The sequence below is a fragment of the Vanellus vanellus genome (genome assembly GCF_965231255.1).
Source record: "Vanellus vanellus genome assembly, chromosome: 4".
In the NCBI taxonomy this organism is placed as follows: Eukaryota; Metazoa; Chordata; class Aves; order Charadriiformes; family Charadriidae; genus Vanellus; species Vanellus vanellus.
Window position 1 is genome coordinate 1,894,094 of NC_138909.1, and position 14,276 is coordinate 1,908,369.

Below are 14,276 nucleotides of genomic sequence, written 5' to 3' on the forward strand. Positions count from 1 at the left end.
TGCGGCGAGACCGTACAGACCCACACCTGAAGATATGATTTAGCTGGAGCACGTCGAGGGAAACTGGGAAAGCTACTCCAGCAACTGGAAATATCAGCTTCAACGTGGCAGATGGCATAAACGCCGCAGAGGGACGGAGAAGGGGAAACCTCCTACGAGCCAAGCAGGAGCCCTGGGGTGGCCCCGGGACAGAGAGGGCAGCGGCAGCCGCTGCCGAGGCGCTCCTCCAGCCAAGGTCGCAGCCAAAAGCCAGATGCAAAAGGACGGGGCGACTCCACGGTGTGCATTAAGGCAGCGTCCTCCTTTGAATCACTTGAATTGGGCTTGATAACAGAAACACATCATCGTAAGCCTGTAGTCTTAATACTTTCATATGCTGCCAACAGAACTCGACAATCTCTTTAATCTTTTGACCACGTGTGCGCAGTACAGATTTCGGTAATATGAAACTAAATTGTATATACGCAGGCAAACATCTGCATTACTTAGCTGCTTTTCCCTCTTCTGCCGGGGAGAGACTTAGTTAATGCCGCTTTTTGTCGTCCCGCCCCCCCCGTCGCCTCCCAGGCTGCGCAGGGAGGCCGAGCCAGACATTTTCCTTTTCTGAGTACTTGAAGTGTTTGGCATCTGTTTATATTGTTCTAAACGCTGAGATAAACTTCTAGGCTCCCTTCCCAAAGCGCCTGGAAGGAAACAATTGACACGTACTCTCAAAGCACGGGGTTTCTGAGACATTTCCTACTCACCGGGGTAACGGCGCCTTTCCCATGAGAACCATCCACCGACGGCAAATGGGAATGCCTGAGAAATTTAACGTGGCACACATGCACCACGCCGTTCGGGAAGCACGGAGCCGAGAGCTAAACTTCTCCTGGTAATCCAGGTCCCGCTCAGCCAGAACTTTCTCACCCGGCACGGGCTAATTGCCACTCTCCTCCCGTGGCCCCAGCCGCAATCACAGCCTTTTCTGGGGGCTGCTCCCGCCGCCCGCCCCGCTCGCCCGGGAAGCCGATTAGCCTCTGAGTGCACCTCGTTAATTTTCAGAGCTGTTTCAGTTGACCAGAGGCACGTATGTCACGACACTAAAAGCCCGCGGGTGAGATGCGCAGCAAGACCTGCAGGTCCACGTGGCACCTTTTCCGTTCCGAAGGACCGCGGTGGCTCGCGGCTCTCTGGAACTTACACCTGCTCCACCTAAAACTTTTCTAGTTAGCTTCTTGTGCCACAGGAGGAACTTCACTGTACACCCAATTCAGCGCAAAATCACTCTATTCATAATCAGATTAAGCAAGTCACGATCAGAGAGGTATTTTTCCCCCAGAAAAAGATTTTGGTCGAAACCACATCTTTTGCTTTATTAAGAGCTGTTAATGAATAGCAGCTCGTGATTCACAGTCCACATTTAGAGTTTGGGCACAGGAGACTCTCTGAGTCAGTTTTACTGGTGAAAAGCCACTCGATGTATTACCAAATTGAAGTTCTGTAAAAAGCAGCGCTCCCTCCCAGCCTGTAAGAGTATCTGTTGATCGCCTGTCTCCATCCTGGCCAAGCGCGCTCTCGTTGACCTCCCGGGAGTGAAACTATCCGGATCTCGAGTCGTGCACGCCACACAAGCTCTGAGAGCACGCGCCAAAGCAAGCAGCTCCAGACACCCTGCCCTAACGAGTCAGGCCCCCAAGCACAGCACCACGCTATTCATACAATCACAGGATGGTTTGCGTTGGAAGGGACCTTAAAGAACATCCAGTTCCAACCATCCTGCCATGGGCAGGGACACTTCCCACCAAACCTGGTTGCTCAAAGCCCTGTCCATTTCTTTTTTGAGTTGTTCCATCTAAGAAAACGCGGGGTTAAAGAAACATAAACATTGGAGGAAAAAAAAGGACACTGAAAAATAAAAACAGAAAGAAATCTTCATTACTACCAGTGGCCATGGTGGTCATCCAAATGTAGTGTACTACCAGAAAACCTGTGTTACAGGAAACTCACACTGAAATCATCGCCTGAGCATGAGGGGAATAAAAACAAGAAAAAAAAAGCAAAAAAAAAAAAAAAAAAGGCAAATAAGCAGATATGATTAGATTATCTAAGTGTGGTGGTACCTTTTGTGCCTGAGGTCTCGGCATTTGTCTGGACCCTGAGCTGAGTCAACAGCTTTCTGCAATCTTAGTCCATGGTCGAGTGCAGATTTTAAGCATGACACTGCCTAAGACTGAAATTCTTTTTTCATTCCAGATATCTACAGCCAAGTGAACAAGCAGAAAGAGATCGCTTCATTTAGGATCCTCCCCATTTTTAAGCTCTAACCCTTTTAAGAAAATGGTGACAGCCGAATGGCTTTGGCTTGGCAAAACCAGAATTTGGTCGTTTGGAGAAAGGAGCCGAAAGTTCCGTAATATCGAGGTAGGAATCCCTTCCACATGACCGGGGTTGTTGAGAGTTAGAGTCTGCTCTGACTAGCCCATAAAGAACCTCGGAGCGGCACCTGAGGAAACAAGATCAAAACCTACTACTAAAAACACATAAAGCAATGAAAACGAGCTGAGTATCGGCAGTTTTTCACATTAAGCCAGATCAGGCTCGGACAGGCTCATGCGGTTACAACCGACATGTCTATGCAGCCAACCTCTTCTCCAGGAGCTCTGGCCACGCGTGCCTCCTGCCCGCGGCAGCCGTGCGTGCCCAGGCTCTCGGAGAAGACTGGGACAGGTATCTCAGACCGCCCGAACGAAGGGCTTTGCTCAAGATGCTCCAGCCATTTCACACGGGGGCATGGCTGACCTAGAAGAGGAGGCAGGCAGGTGGAGATGAGCCCTTCACTGCCCATCTCCATCACGTAGCTATCTATCAGCCTCGTACCTGGCTGGAATTAAAACACAGCGTACCCCCAGGGCGGGGAAGCTTTACGTGTTGATGTGGCTTTTGACACATCCCGGGAGCGTATGGCTTTCACTCCTACCACTAACAAGTTGCTAACTTCATGAGAACTTGCTCCATAGCGATGTGTGACATCTAAGAACCTGCACCTACCGTGGCCCCGAGGTCCCACAAGACGGGCAGGGGATGCAGAAGATGGCACGGCATGCCTTTGTGGCCAAAGGGAGGTCTCGGCGTAGGGCCAGGCACCCAGCGAGACGTGGCAGTAGCCAACACGCCGCCGGGATGACAGCCGGGCTAGCTCAGCTTTTAGCGGCTGCGCTCCAAACCCGAGGCTGGGGGGGTGGCGGCAGAAAGGGAACTCCTCCTTTTGTGGGAGAATGGAAAGAATGAAATGACATAAAAAGCTGATGGCCCAGAAGGACAAATAAATCGCAGGGATGATCCATTTGAAAGGAGAGATACTAAAAGTAGCACTAAGCAAGTCCCAAACTAAGCCCTGCTTAGTTTCAAATCAGCTCAAGAAATAAGAACAAAAGGCCACGCCGTCACGTGCCCGGTGCCCTTAACTCTACCTGGTTCTCAAGGGGTTGCAGGTGCTGGGGGTGGCAGAGGAGCAGGCGCAGGGTGCCCACCCCGAACAGCCCCCCCGGCACGCAGGGGCCGGGACCCACCGCCCGCCCGACACCCCGCTGCACGGAACACTTCGCACCAGAGACGGCTCTCCTGGTCCCTCTGGAACAGCCGTTATGTTTCACCCCAAAACTTCCCAGGAGTGATGTGAAAGAGCATTGACTTCCAGACAGGCGGCAATACATGCCACAAAAACACCAGGAAAGGGGGAATATTTCCAGCAATGTAAATTCTGGGTAGGAGAAAAGACATGGAAACGCACAGGAGCTGTCGGTGAACGTAGCTGGTTCCCACAGTGGAAAAAAGGAAAATGATGATTTCCCCGAGCACTGGGGAAGAGCAAAGTACTCTTCCCATTAACGCATACAAACACAGATACCGAAACTCCAAAGAAAACCAAACCAAACCCTCACCAATCCTCTAGACAGGCTGACCGGGCAGAGTCCCAGCCTCCCCACCTGCTCCCCACGGGGGTATCAGAGCATCCCGATATTCACGTGGCTGATTTTCCAGCTGAGCAAAAACTTCTCAATCAGGTAAACAGCAGAAGGATCCATTGAGCACATGGTCTGGTGGAATCTGGGTGAAATCTAAGCGAGCTAACGTACAGTTGGAGGTAAATCAGATCCAAATCCCTCCTGTTCCCCACAGCGAAGTAGTCCCATCAAGCAGCAGAACCTCAGAAAAGACGTGTTTCCCTCTAAAGGGAGGGCACAGCTGGAACAGGCTCAGCTCTTTGTGCCACTAATGAATTTATTCAGTGCGGAACCATGCACGGACGTCTTACAGTGGTGACGCCTGGGCGCAAAAATTACCTCTCTGCAAGAGGTTCCCATGAAGGGAACCCAAGGTCTTTGGAGGGACCGAGCGCCACAGGAGCAGCGATAGCAGGGGGACACCTGGAGTTGGACAAAGGATGCCAGGGAAAAGACTGGCGGGGAGAAGCGGAAGAAATGACATCTGTATGGAAAAGACTGGAATGAAGTAGCGCAAGTCTGTAACCAGGTAGCTGAAAAAAAACCCCACGAGATCAGGAAGGCCCTCAGGCATAAGGGCCTTTAAAACAATAGTGGTATGCAGCACACTAATTCTTCCGTGGTATGTGGCCCTTGGCCAAAGAAAAGGGTCAGTGTGAATCTGTCAGGTGATGGGACCAAATACTTGTAGAAGGACAACCCGTAAGGCTGAGTAGGGGGTTCACAACCTACCAAATGCCATCAGAACAGCCTGCAACGACGGAGACGCAGTTAAGGGCAGAAAAAGAAAACAGAGGCGCCGAGAGAGACAGAACCCAAACTACTACGCAACGGGCAGATGAAATAGGAAGGGACAAGATTAGAGACAACAGGGCTCCACTTCTGCCAGAACCCCGAATTCATAGCTACGAAATTATTCAAGAGAGGACCCAATAAAGATGCAGTTACTTAATCAAGCGGGGAACTTGTCCAGAGACCATTCTTCATATTTGTATTACTGCATTTCATATCTGAATACGCAGTCCGTTCCTGAAATCACGCCACGGAGCAGGGAACCGAGCAGTGTAGGGGAAGACAGCACGTAAATCAGAGAATTTTTTCTTCTTCAGCCTTCTAGAACTTCAACATCTTCAAAAGGTCAGTTTAATCTTTACGTAAAGTGACCTCTGCGGTCTTTAAAAAAGGTTCCCACGTAACACCACTATAGTTAGCCAGAAGGAAAGTCTTCCCGGCCATCTGTCTAAAGCTTGCACGTCTCAGTTTCAAACCTGCGCTCGCTCCCTACCCACCGATGACCCAGACTTGAACTGCCAGATTCCTAACAAGATTCAGAGGCCGCTCCAGCGAAGCATGTCTAAAAGGTGAGTTAGCACTGTGCCCTCCAAAAAGACAGAGCCCACATAAAGCCACGTCAAGAATATCTAAAGAGGAAAAGAAAATATGAAATGAAGTCTTTGTTTGACTTCTTGAAGATCCTACAAACCCCATTTGTTTGGAAGGAGCAGACCAAGTCAGTCACCAAAACCTACGCTAGGAACTCCTAGGAAAGGATGAGAAGAAGAAGCCCAGAAGGGCTATAAGGTACTGCTCCATGACAGAAAATATAAGGAAGTTGGCAATGAATTAACAGGTGGACATTGTTTAGACAGAACAATAAACATGTGTTTGGGGTATTCTCGCTGAGCTTTATATAAGCCATTGCGAGACTCTTACCCACAACCCCATAAGCTGCTTTTCTTTCTCTCTTCTTGGGAGCCGTGAGAGGTTACAGAAGCCACCGAACCCGTCCTGCTGTGATCTGATCTAATCTGGCCGGTACCGCTTGGATTCCACGGGAAAGAAAAGGAAGACTGTAAAAACGCACAGCTCTGGGGCACGGGGCAGAGGAGGGGAACCGTGCCGGACTGATTGATGTAAGTTTTAGGCCAAGCTGTTCAGCAGCGCAGTACCTTTGAATTTTTGTGAATTCGTAGTTCCTTTGAATTCTCCAACATCTGCCTCAAGCACTGGCCACAGTTCCTTAAAAATTACGTCCCCTTCTGAAATGCCCCAAATGACCACCCAAAATAGCCCATCTTGGCTGAAAATCTTGCCCTCATTTTCTGTATTTCCATCTCATTAATTACCAAGTGAATACCAAGCGGTACTTGGCACTATCGAGTTCATAGATGCAGGTAGGTTTCAGACCACCCTCCAACATCGGTAAAAGCTGTGGTGTACCAACTAAGGCATCCAACCCGTGCCCCCACTTCTGAGAACAAACCTCAAATTGCCTTCTAGGTGCCAGAGGTTGGCTGCCGCTTCACCACTTGCGCACGAGGACCAGGAAGGCACTCCAAACTCTGAAGCAACCACCATGGGGTCTTTGGAGAGCCTGAACTCCTAATCCCCACCAATGACTGCCTGGAGTAGCACATTGTCCAAAGCCTTTGTACGGGTGAGCAACAAAACCATGATAGATCACTGCACCGTGCCAGGTGAGATCTACCTCAACCACCGTCCTGCCTCCTTGGGTTTGCGACACGCCAAGCAGCTCATGGGAAGTCCTCCTCGTAAGTGCACGACTCCGCAGCACCACATCAGTAAGAAACCAGCCCCGCTGCAAGCGACCCTTGACTCCAAAGCTGCAGTTATAATTAAACACGTAGAGGCCGAGGTGTGTTTAATGAACGGCCGCAGGGCACCGCCAAGGAATGCAAACAACATGGTGCTCGCCAGCTGGAGCCCCGTTTACACAAAGGCCTCCGGACACCTCTCCAGCGGCACAACGCTCCCTTCAAGGAAGTGCCGGAGTTTCCTCCGTCCCTTCTCAGTCGCTTTTCACTACTAAGGGAGTTTGCGCAGTGTTGTGCGACCAGATTCGGAATATCACCCAAAGGGACAGACCTTCATGAAGGCTGAGATGATGACTGGAACAGACTTCACTTGTCCTAGCAGGCTACAGCAACAGTCCTCACATCAGTCTCCGGATAAAGCCCAACTCCACCAGTTCTGGGTGCACAGATGAGAGAGGGAAGGACACTCCAGTGTTCCCCAGCTACACGAAGGCTGTGGCTGTTTGACATGGCCAAGCTTGAAGGAACCCAACGCTGACACGGAGTCAGGTATCTTCCACTTTCTGCCTCAGTACCATTCCCTGTTTGCCAAGTGGGTTCTGTCATTCACCTTCACTATTTCTCTGTGCTCTGATTTACGGCATGGAGAACACCTCCAAAAAATCTGTCAATTCAGTGAACAGGAAAAACCATGGCAGAGTTTGCTAAATACAGCCAAAGAGAGCAAACACCGGCATGACCCATTTTACAAGTGGGACTGGGCCTCCCCAAAACATTTTGTGTCACCTTTTAATTTTAAATGTCCCCAGAAAATGCAGGTGGGGTCATCAGCTCATCTGGGACTCGCGTCTGAATCACAGAACGGTTTGGGTGGGAAGGGACCTTGAAGATCATCCAGTCCCACCCCCTGCCCTGGGCAGGGACACCTCCCCCCAGCCCAGGTTGCTCCAAGCCCCGTCCAACCTGGCCTTGGACACCTCCAGGGATGGAAATTCCACAAATTCTCCGGGCAAATAATGTTTGGGTGAGCAAGGACTTCCCATCCTCCTCAGGCTGAGGATGAAATCCACTTCTCCAGTCCGAGTCCAACGCTGCAAGATACTTTGTTGTTGTTGTTTTTTGGTGGACAGCATGACAAAATTCTCCACGTAAAGTGGGATCATTCAACCACGCACTCCGTTAGCTCACTGCATGAAGGATTGCCCTTGGGTGGCAGAGCCGCAGTGTGCAAGAGGCATAAATAACCGAGCAAAGGCTGGATCGGTTCTTCATTCTCCATCCTGAACTGTCACATCCAGTACTATTGTACCTTAAAAAAGAGCTGTTGGGAAGAGGAAGGTCTATACAATGGGTTGGAGAAGACAGTGAAACAAGTCTTGACTTGAATCCTAACTTACACGTCCCAGGAGAAGACCAAACCATCATGTAACCAGCAGGTGCACAACCACACCACCAGCCTGCACGTACACTCATGCTGAGCAGCATCTACAGAAGCTGAAGCACAAAACAAGAGAGGGCTTGTGAAGTGACCCTTGTGGAGTCGTTACCATGGGCACACTGAGGCACAGGAGGGCCATGCTCCTGGACTGGACTGCTCTGCACCATCCAAGTGCCCGCTCTCTCTGGGTAGGGACCAACAGCTTCAGGATGGCTCCAGTAACACAAAACACCCACTCGGAGAAGTTGCTCCCATCAAGGGCTGGAAAGTGCCACGTGAGGGCCACCTTTCTAACTAGCACGGCCCTCAGCAAAATGTTTCACCGCCAGGTCAGAGCGCCGATGACGGTTTCTAAACCCAACAGAGATGGAAAAAGCCAGTCACCATCAGAATGGTATGGAAACGCCTTCCTTCGCTGCCACAGACCTTACACTCATAGCATGTGTCAGTGCAAAGCTTATCATCGCTTAAGAGAAACACAACCTTTCCTTTGCAACGGGCAAACCACATCTTATATTGACTCAGCTGTTCTTACAACACATTCTCCATTTCTCCTGCGTGCACAGCCAACTTATCACCACCTTATGTAAAGGCAGTTTATCATCATCTGAACTCGATTGCAATTTTTCTCACAGGGCTTGGAGTAGGCGGCCATCAACACCTTCTCACACAACCCCAGCAACTTTCAAGCTAACTCTGATTCCTGACAACAGATGAAACATCTGCAATGACCAGAAGGACATCCCATGCGATAACGGGGAACACAGACACCTGCTGGCAATTGCCAATAGTAAGCACGCTCGTAGATTTGCCGGTGTCAAGCTAACAAACGACTGAAAAGTGATACTGTCTTAATGACAACAAATTCTGCGCAACCCACTTTGTGAGCGATTCACGCTTCAGACGCTCACAGCATTTGCGCCGTTGACTCAATTAATAGACACACACAAAAACCGCTCCTAACTTTTCCATAGGGACTCAGCATATTATCCAAAGTCTGCAGCGAAGTCACAGCGCTAGAGCTTTTCATTTACGACAAACCAGTTAACAGCACGTCCCAGTGTCCTGCGAAGTGCCACGGAGAATTAAAGCAGGTAAGAAGCTGAAATCTTTCATCCAGATACCTCAAAGTCAGGGAAGATCCAAACCACCCGTCTCGTTTTCGCTGGCTGTGTTTGGGCAGCGTTTTGGTGCCAATCTTTGCCCACCATTCCCGAATTGTGCCGGCTGCTGTACAGACAAGAGAGGAAAAAGGCAGGGCCCCGGTCCCCATCGCTTCGCTTCTGCAGGAGCGGAGCCGGAGTCAGTTTTACCAAAGCAAAATACAGCCGGCTCTATGCCCTACATATAATTTAAAGGTACCAAAGAACATTAATTAAGTACAAGCTGCGCCGAGATTTTATCTGATTAATTTTTTAATCATATTTATTTCAGAAGCAATTAAAAACTCAAACTGATAGGGAGCAGGTCTTCTGGTTATTTCTGACGACGGGGAAGGTCTGCCTACAGTCAGTGAGCGAAAACGGAGGGCGGGGACGAGAGGAGAGAAAGAAAACCAAGTAAATGGGTAAATCCAGCTCGTTTCTCCTACCTTCTGCCTGCTGTTAATAAAGGTCAAGATTTTCACAATTATCTTTGCCCTTTCAACCTCTCTCTGAGCAATTATCTCAGCCTTACGGCATCACACAGCTTTCTACCCAGCAAAGTGCAGTGACACAACAGGCTCGAGAATAGAAAGCAGGAGGAGGCAAGTGTGGGGAGCAGTCAGCTAAAACGGAAAAAGGAGTTAGTGAAAGTTGTCACAAACCCCTCGTTTTAGGCTCTCTACATAGCAAATCCCGTAACGATAACGGCATCCGTGAAGTTCCCAATGTAACAGCACTTCTTCCTGAATTTGCTCCTACAACAGTGGTACCGAAGAGGCCCTAGATCAGTCGAAAGGCGGGACGAAACCCCTGCGAGGGGTGCCGGTCCCCCCAAACCCACAGCCGGAGCGCTCCTGGAGCCTCCCAGCAACAGTTGTCAGACCTGAAATCAAGCATCCTCCTCGCCACCGCCGAGGCAGGGCGGCAGCAAGCCCGGGGGAAGTTAGGCTGAGAGAGCCAAGAATACCTTATCTCAAAGGATAAGGTGGAGCTTTACTTTTCCCCTCTTGCAAAATTGGTTATTAAGTAATCTGTTTATGTCACACATACCAGCACTCCTAACAGTGGCATTACAGCAATATGTCATTACCTTCAAGGAAAGGAACGTGCAGTGCTCGAAATGAATGGGAATGGTTTTCTCGCACAGGAGGTTCAGCTTAGGGCAGTGCCTCTTCCTGATTTTCCCCCAGGAAAACCTACGTTTTCGCGCTTGCTTTCCCTTCCACGCTCCGAACCCGACCCGGGATCCCTCGTCTCACCAAGTGACATTTCTGGGCACGCTGACGCACAAGATGAGCGACGGGCAGCAAAGCATCATTAATCAACGGAGCCCTCTCACTGATAAAGACAGCAGGGGGTGAGCTGCAAAGGAATAATTTTCAAACGTCGACAGCTGATATCACTACTAAACCAGCAACGCATTCCAGTGTAGGACCAGATCCAGGGGCCACCTTAGAGAAGCATTAAACCACCTCTGGGATCAGGCCAAAGGGTCATACTTTTGCCAGGTACGGATGGTTTCCATTACCGTTACATTTACTCAGCAAGGGCACGACCGACAAATGCCCCAAGCTGAAAGTGTCTCGACATCCCACTGACCAGAAATGCCCGTTTTCTCCCCCCTGCTTAAAAAAACGGGTCCTTCCCTCTCCACCACATTGCTACATAACCAAATTAGCGAGCGCCGTGGTAATTCAGAGTCGCCGCCTCCATCTCATAGCCACAATGCCAGGTCATCACCTACCAGTGAAAGGACACCACACCTCTTTCTCTCTTTGTTTTTGAGCACCCCTCTTTTGCACAACAACTTTAACCTCCTGTCTTCACCTGTTTGAAATCAGACCGACTCACAAGCACCAAAAGCAGCCCACTTTCTAATCGTGTTGCAACATTTCGCAGTAGCGTTCTCCCCGTTCTCTCCCGCAAACTCCCTCAAGCTGGGGAGTCCCCAAGTCCCCCTGCCCCAACACAACCCTGCCGGCTCTCTTCTCAGAGAGGTCACAACTCCCCTTTCCCTAGCAGAGGGAAAAGAAAACCGTCTCTCCTCCCTGCTCGCTTGGTTGTTGGCTTTCTTCCTACGAGTCTGATGAAATGAAGAGTAGCTTTAAAGAGCCTTCCTGAGAAATTTGATCGAAATTGACTCCTCGTTGAAAAAAAAAAAGATTGGGAGAGGAACAGCAAGAAGAGGCTAAAGAGGCAACCAACTTTATGGTATGTATGTTATTTCCTCATGAAAGCAGGCTAAAAATAAAAACTACCAGAAAAAATAAAATACACCTGGAGGTAACAATTCCACTTGCTGTTACCTTCTTCTACAGAGGATACAACTACTGTAAGCCTATTAGGAAAGTTATAACTATACCATGAAAGGGGCTGAAGTAATGGAGAGCACTTCAGAGCTCACACCGTCAGGTCTCTAGAGAAATGCTCTCCTTGAAACCACTCCACCTGCAGAGCAGAAACCCAGCAGAGACATGTAATAGCATCTGCACCAAGTGTCAGCCCAAGGTCTTCAACATGATGTTTTCGCCCTTACAGCATTAAACCGAAAAAGGGGAGATTTAGATGAGATACGAGGAAGGAATTCTTGACTCTGAAGGTGGTGAGCCCCTGGCGCAGGTCACCCAGAGCAGCTGTGGCTGCCCCATCCCTGGAGGTGTTCAAGGCCGGGTTGGACGGAGCTCGGAGCCACCTGGTCTAGTGGAAGATGTCCCTACCCTACCCATGGCAGGGGAAGATCTTTAAAAGGTTCCTTCAAACCCAAACCATTTTGTGAGTCTACGATTCGTTCTATACACGCAGGCTATGACTGAACTTGTGGTGCGTGCATGCGTATTACGTGCGCTGATGTACAGGGCACATCTGTGTAGAGCGTGAGATGTAGCTGAGGATGTGCTTCTTCCCCTCTATGCCAAAGAAGATCTCTTCCAAGTGCCAAAGCCTTTAACGATGGCTTGTAACGCCCCAGATTTGCCAGGCACCCTACGGATTCAAGGCTCTCCCACTCCAGACAAGTGGAGTGGCTGAGCAGCGACTCACCCACCGCGTCGTACAGGCACCGTACATGTGCAAGGGACACCGACAGATGCTACAGCGTCAGCACTGCCCTGCCACAGACGGCACCTCCTTTCGGGATTTAGCTAGGTCTTTCGCGGAAGCCTGGCGAGAATCAAGGCGCTGCCTTGAGTGCGAACGAGGGAATGAGCGGTCATGCAGCTCCGCGTCTCTCCGGAGGCTCAGGCAAGCAGCCGCAGTTCTCGGAGCTCAGTCGTGTGCAATTAGGAAGACGAGTTTCACCTCCTCTTCTCCTTACCCCAGCGAGATGAAACTGCAACTGGTCTGTTCGCCCAACTAAATCAAACGAGGGTATCTACGTTGACAGATGGAGATAAACACACCGCATCTACAAATATGACTTCAAGCGTTAACCACCACCTTTTTCGCACCACCTGCGGACAGCCGAACGGACACTCCCTCGCTGCTCTTCACCAACAACCGTTTGTGTGATATTCCTGGAGCATCGCATACGGGCAATATACACCACAACAGCACGTGGCAATGTTTAAGACGGTAAAATATAAGAAATGTTCTCCCTCTCCTCCCTCTCGAATGTCTCTGCTGTGCCAAGGTATCAATTATTCTACCAGCAGAAGGCTAATACGAAACCCCTCTCATTCCGACCCTGCAGGCAGCAAATGGCTTAATTAAACCCAACACGATGATTTAGAGCTACTGAGCAGAGATTACTTCATACGAGAGAGGAAGAAGACACAGCCTTTTTCATGGAAATGACTGCTTTGATTTGCTGGAAGTGTTCTAATCCATCTTTTGGGGGATTATTTTCTTTCATACTGCTTGATCCTGTACCGTCCATTACCGGTGACACCGACAAGGCTGTAAGCCTACACCTTTGAAAACATTTTAAACCAAAAAGCCACAGGCATTTGTTTGCAAATAAAGAAATTAGAATAAAATTATATACCTAAGTCAAGAGGGAAGGATAGCACCGGGAGGTGAAATTCTGGCCTCCTTTCCCATCTCGGTAGAGTACGTACCCTATCGTCCTTTCCTCCTTCTCCCCCGCTCGTTTATCAAGCCCACGGTCAACTGATCCTCATAAAACAAGAAAAACAGAATTTGCTGCAAATAATTCATTCCTATCAGCTTAATAATTTTCCGCAAACAACCTTAAACTGAACTCCTTAAAATTCCTTTTACCTTTGGGATTTCACAACATTTTTGGCTGGAGAGAAAATGAAAACGCTTTCAACGGAGTCTCCTCTTTTCCTAAAAAGTAAAGAAACTATTTGCTCTCTTAAAAAGTTCCTCTTGAAGGGAAAAAACATCTCTTTGTGCCTCCTGAGCTAAAAGGATAACCCAGGCTAACGTCCGCTTGCTGCCTTACGTCCACCCCGGGCACGCAGCACAAATTTTGCTGGTTTTTCCAGTTTTCTTCTGCACCTGCCACCGCATTCCAGCACTTCCAAGTGCAGTGGTGACATGCGAGCGTTGCCAAAACTGTATTCACAGAGGAAAGAAAACCCAATAGCCCCGATATTTCACAGCCGCTCTGGGAGACGCAGCAAACAATTTTGTAGGAAGGGGAAATGTGTGCCAGCAGCACTTAACAGCATTCCCTCCTGAAGTGAAAAAAAAAAAAAAAAGAAAAGAGGATTTCTTTAAAAAGTCAGTTTTTCCCCGATCAAGCTTACCGGCGTTTCAGTCCGTTTTAGGATTAATTACTCGGCAAAACAAAGGCGCCCTTTTTCTCTGCTATCCCGCTGCGCTGCTCCTACACACAAACACAAACTGCGAAGGAACCCTTCCTCCCCAGCGGACCGAGGTCTCTTACCTTCCACTTCTTCTTCATCACATACGTGTTTAAGGAAGGAAGCCCCTCTATCCAGTACTGCCTCGTCCTCCATCCTATAGTAATAGAAAAGAAAAAAGGAATGCTCAGACTTCTCCTGGAGCGAGCTGTTGGAACCAGCCCAGGTCCTGGGCAGGTTAACGTGCAAGCTGCTGTTCATGTTCCTGCGGGCACCGCTGCTCTCCTTCCAGCGCCTGCCGTTCCTTCATAGGGCTCCTCGCAAATGGCGCTCGGTTTAAGCTGGCCTCACGTAGCTCCAATTCTAACCTTGAGAGGACATCG

At 49.5% G+C, this 14,276-nt stretch overlaps 1 protein-coding gene across 2 annotated transcripts in view; it reads right to left on the reverse strand.

The window, feature by feature from the left end:
* The window catches only part of SLC4A4 (solute carrier family 4 member 4), a gene marked incomplete at its 3' end in the record, with an annotated part of 159,107 nt that extends 145,057 nt beyond the window's left edge, over positions 1-14,050 (reverse strand). For both annotated transcript variants that reach the window (XM_082482028.1, XM_082482027.1), the window contains exon 1: positions 13,977-14,050. In XM_082482028.1, the coding sequence (XP_082338154.1) occupies positions 13,977-14,049 (73 nt within the window). In that variant the 5' untranslated portion in view covers position 14,050. The remainder of the gene's footprint in view (positions 1-13,976) is intronic.
* Positions 14,051-14,276: the final 226 nt, after the last annotated feature.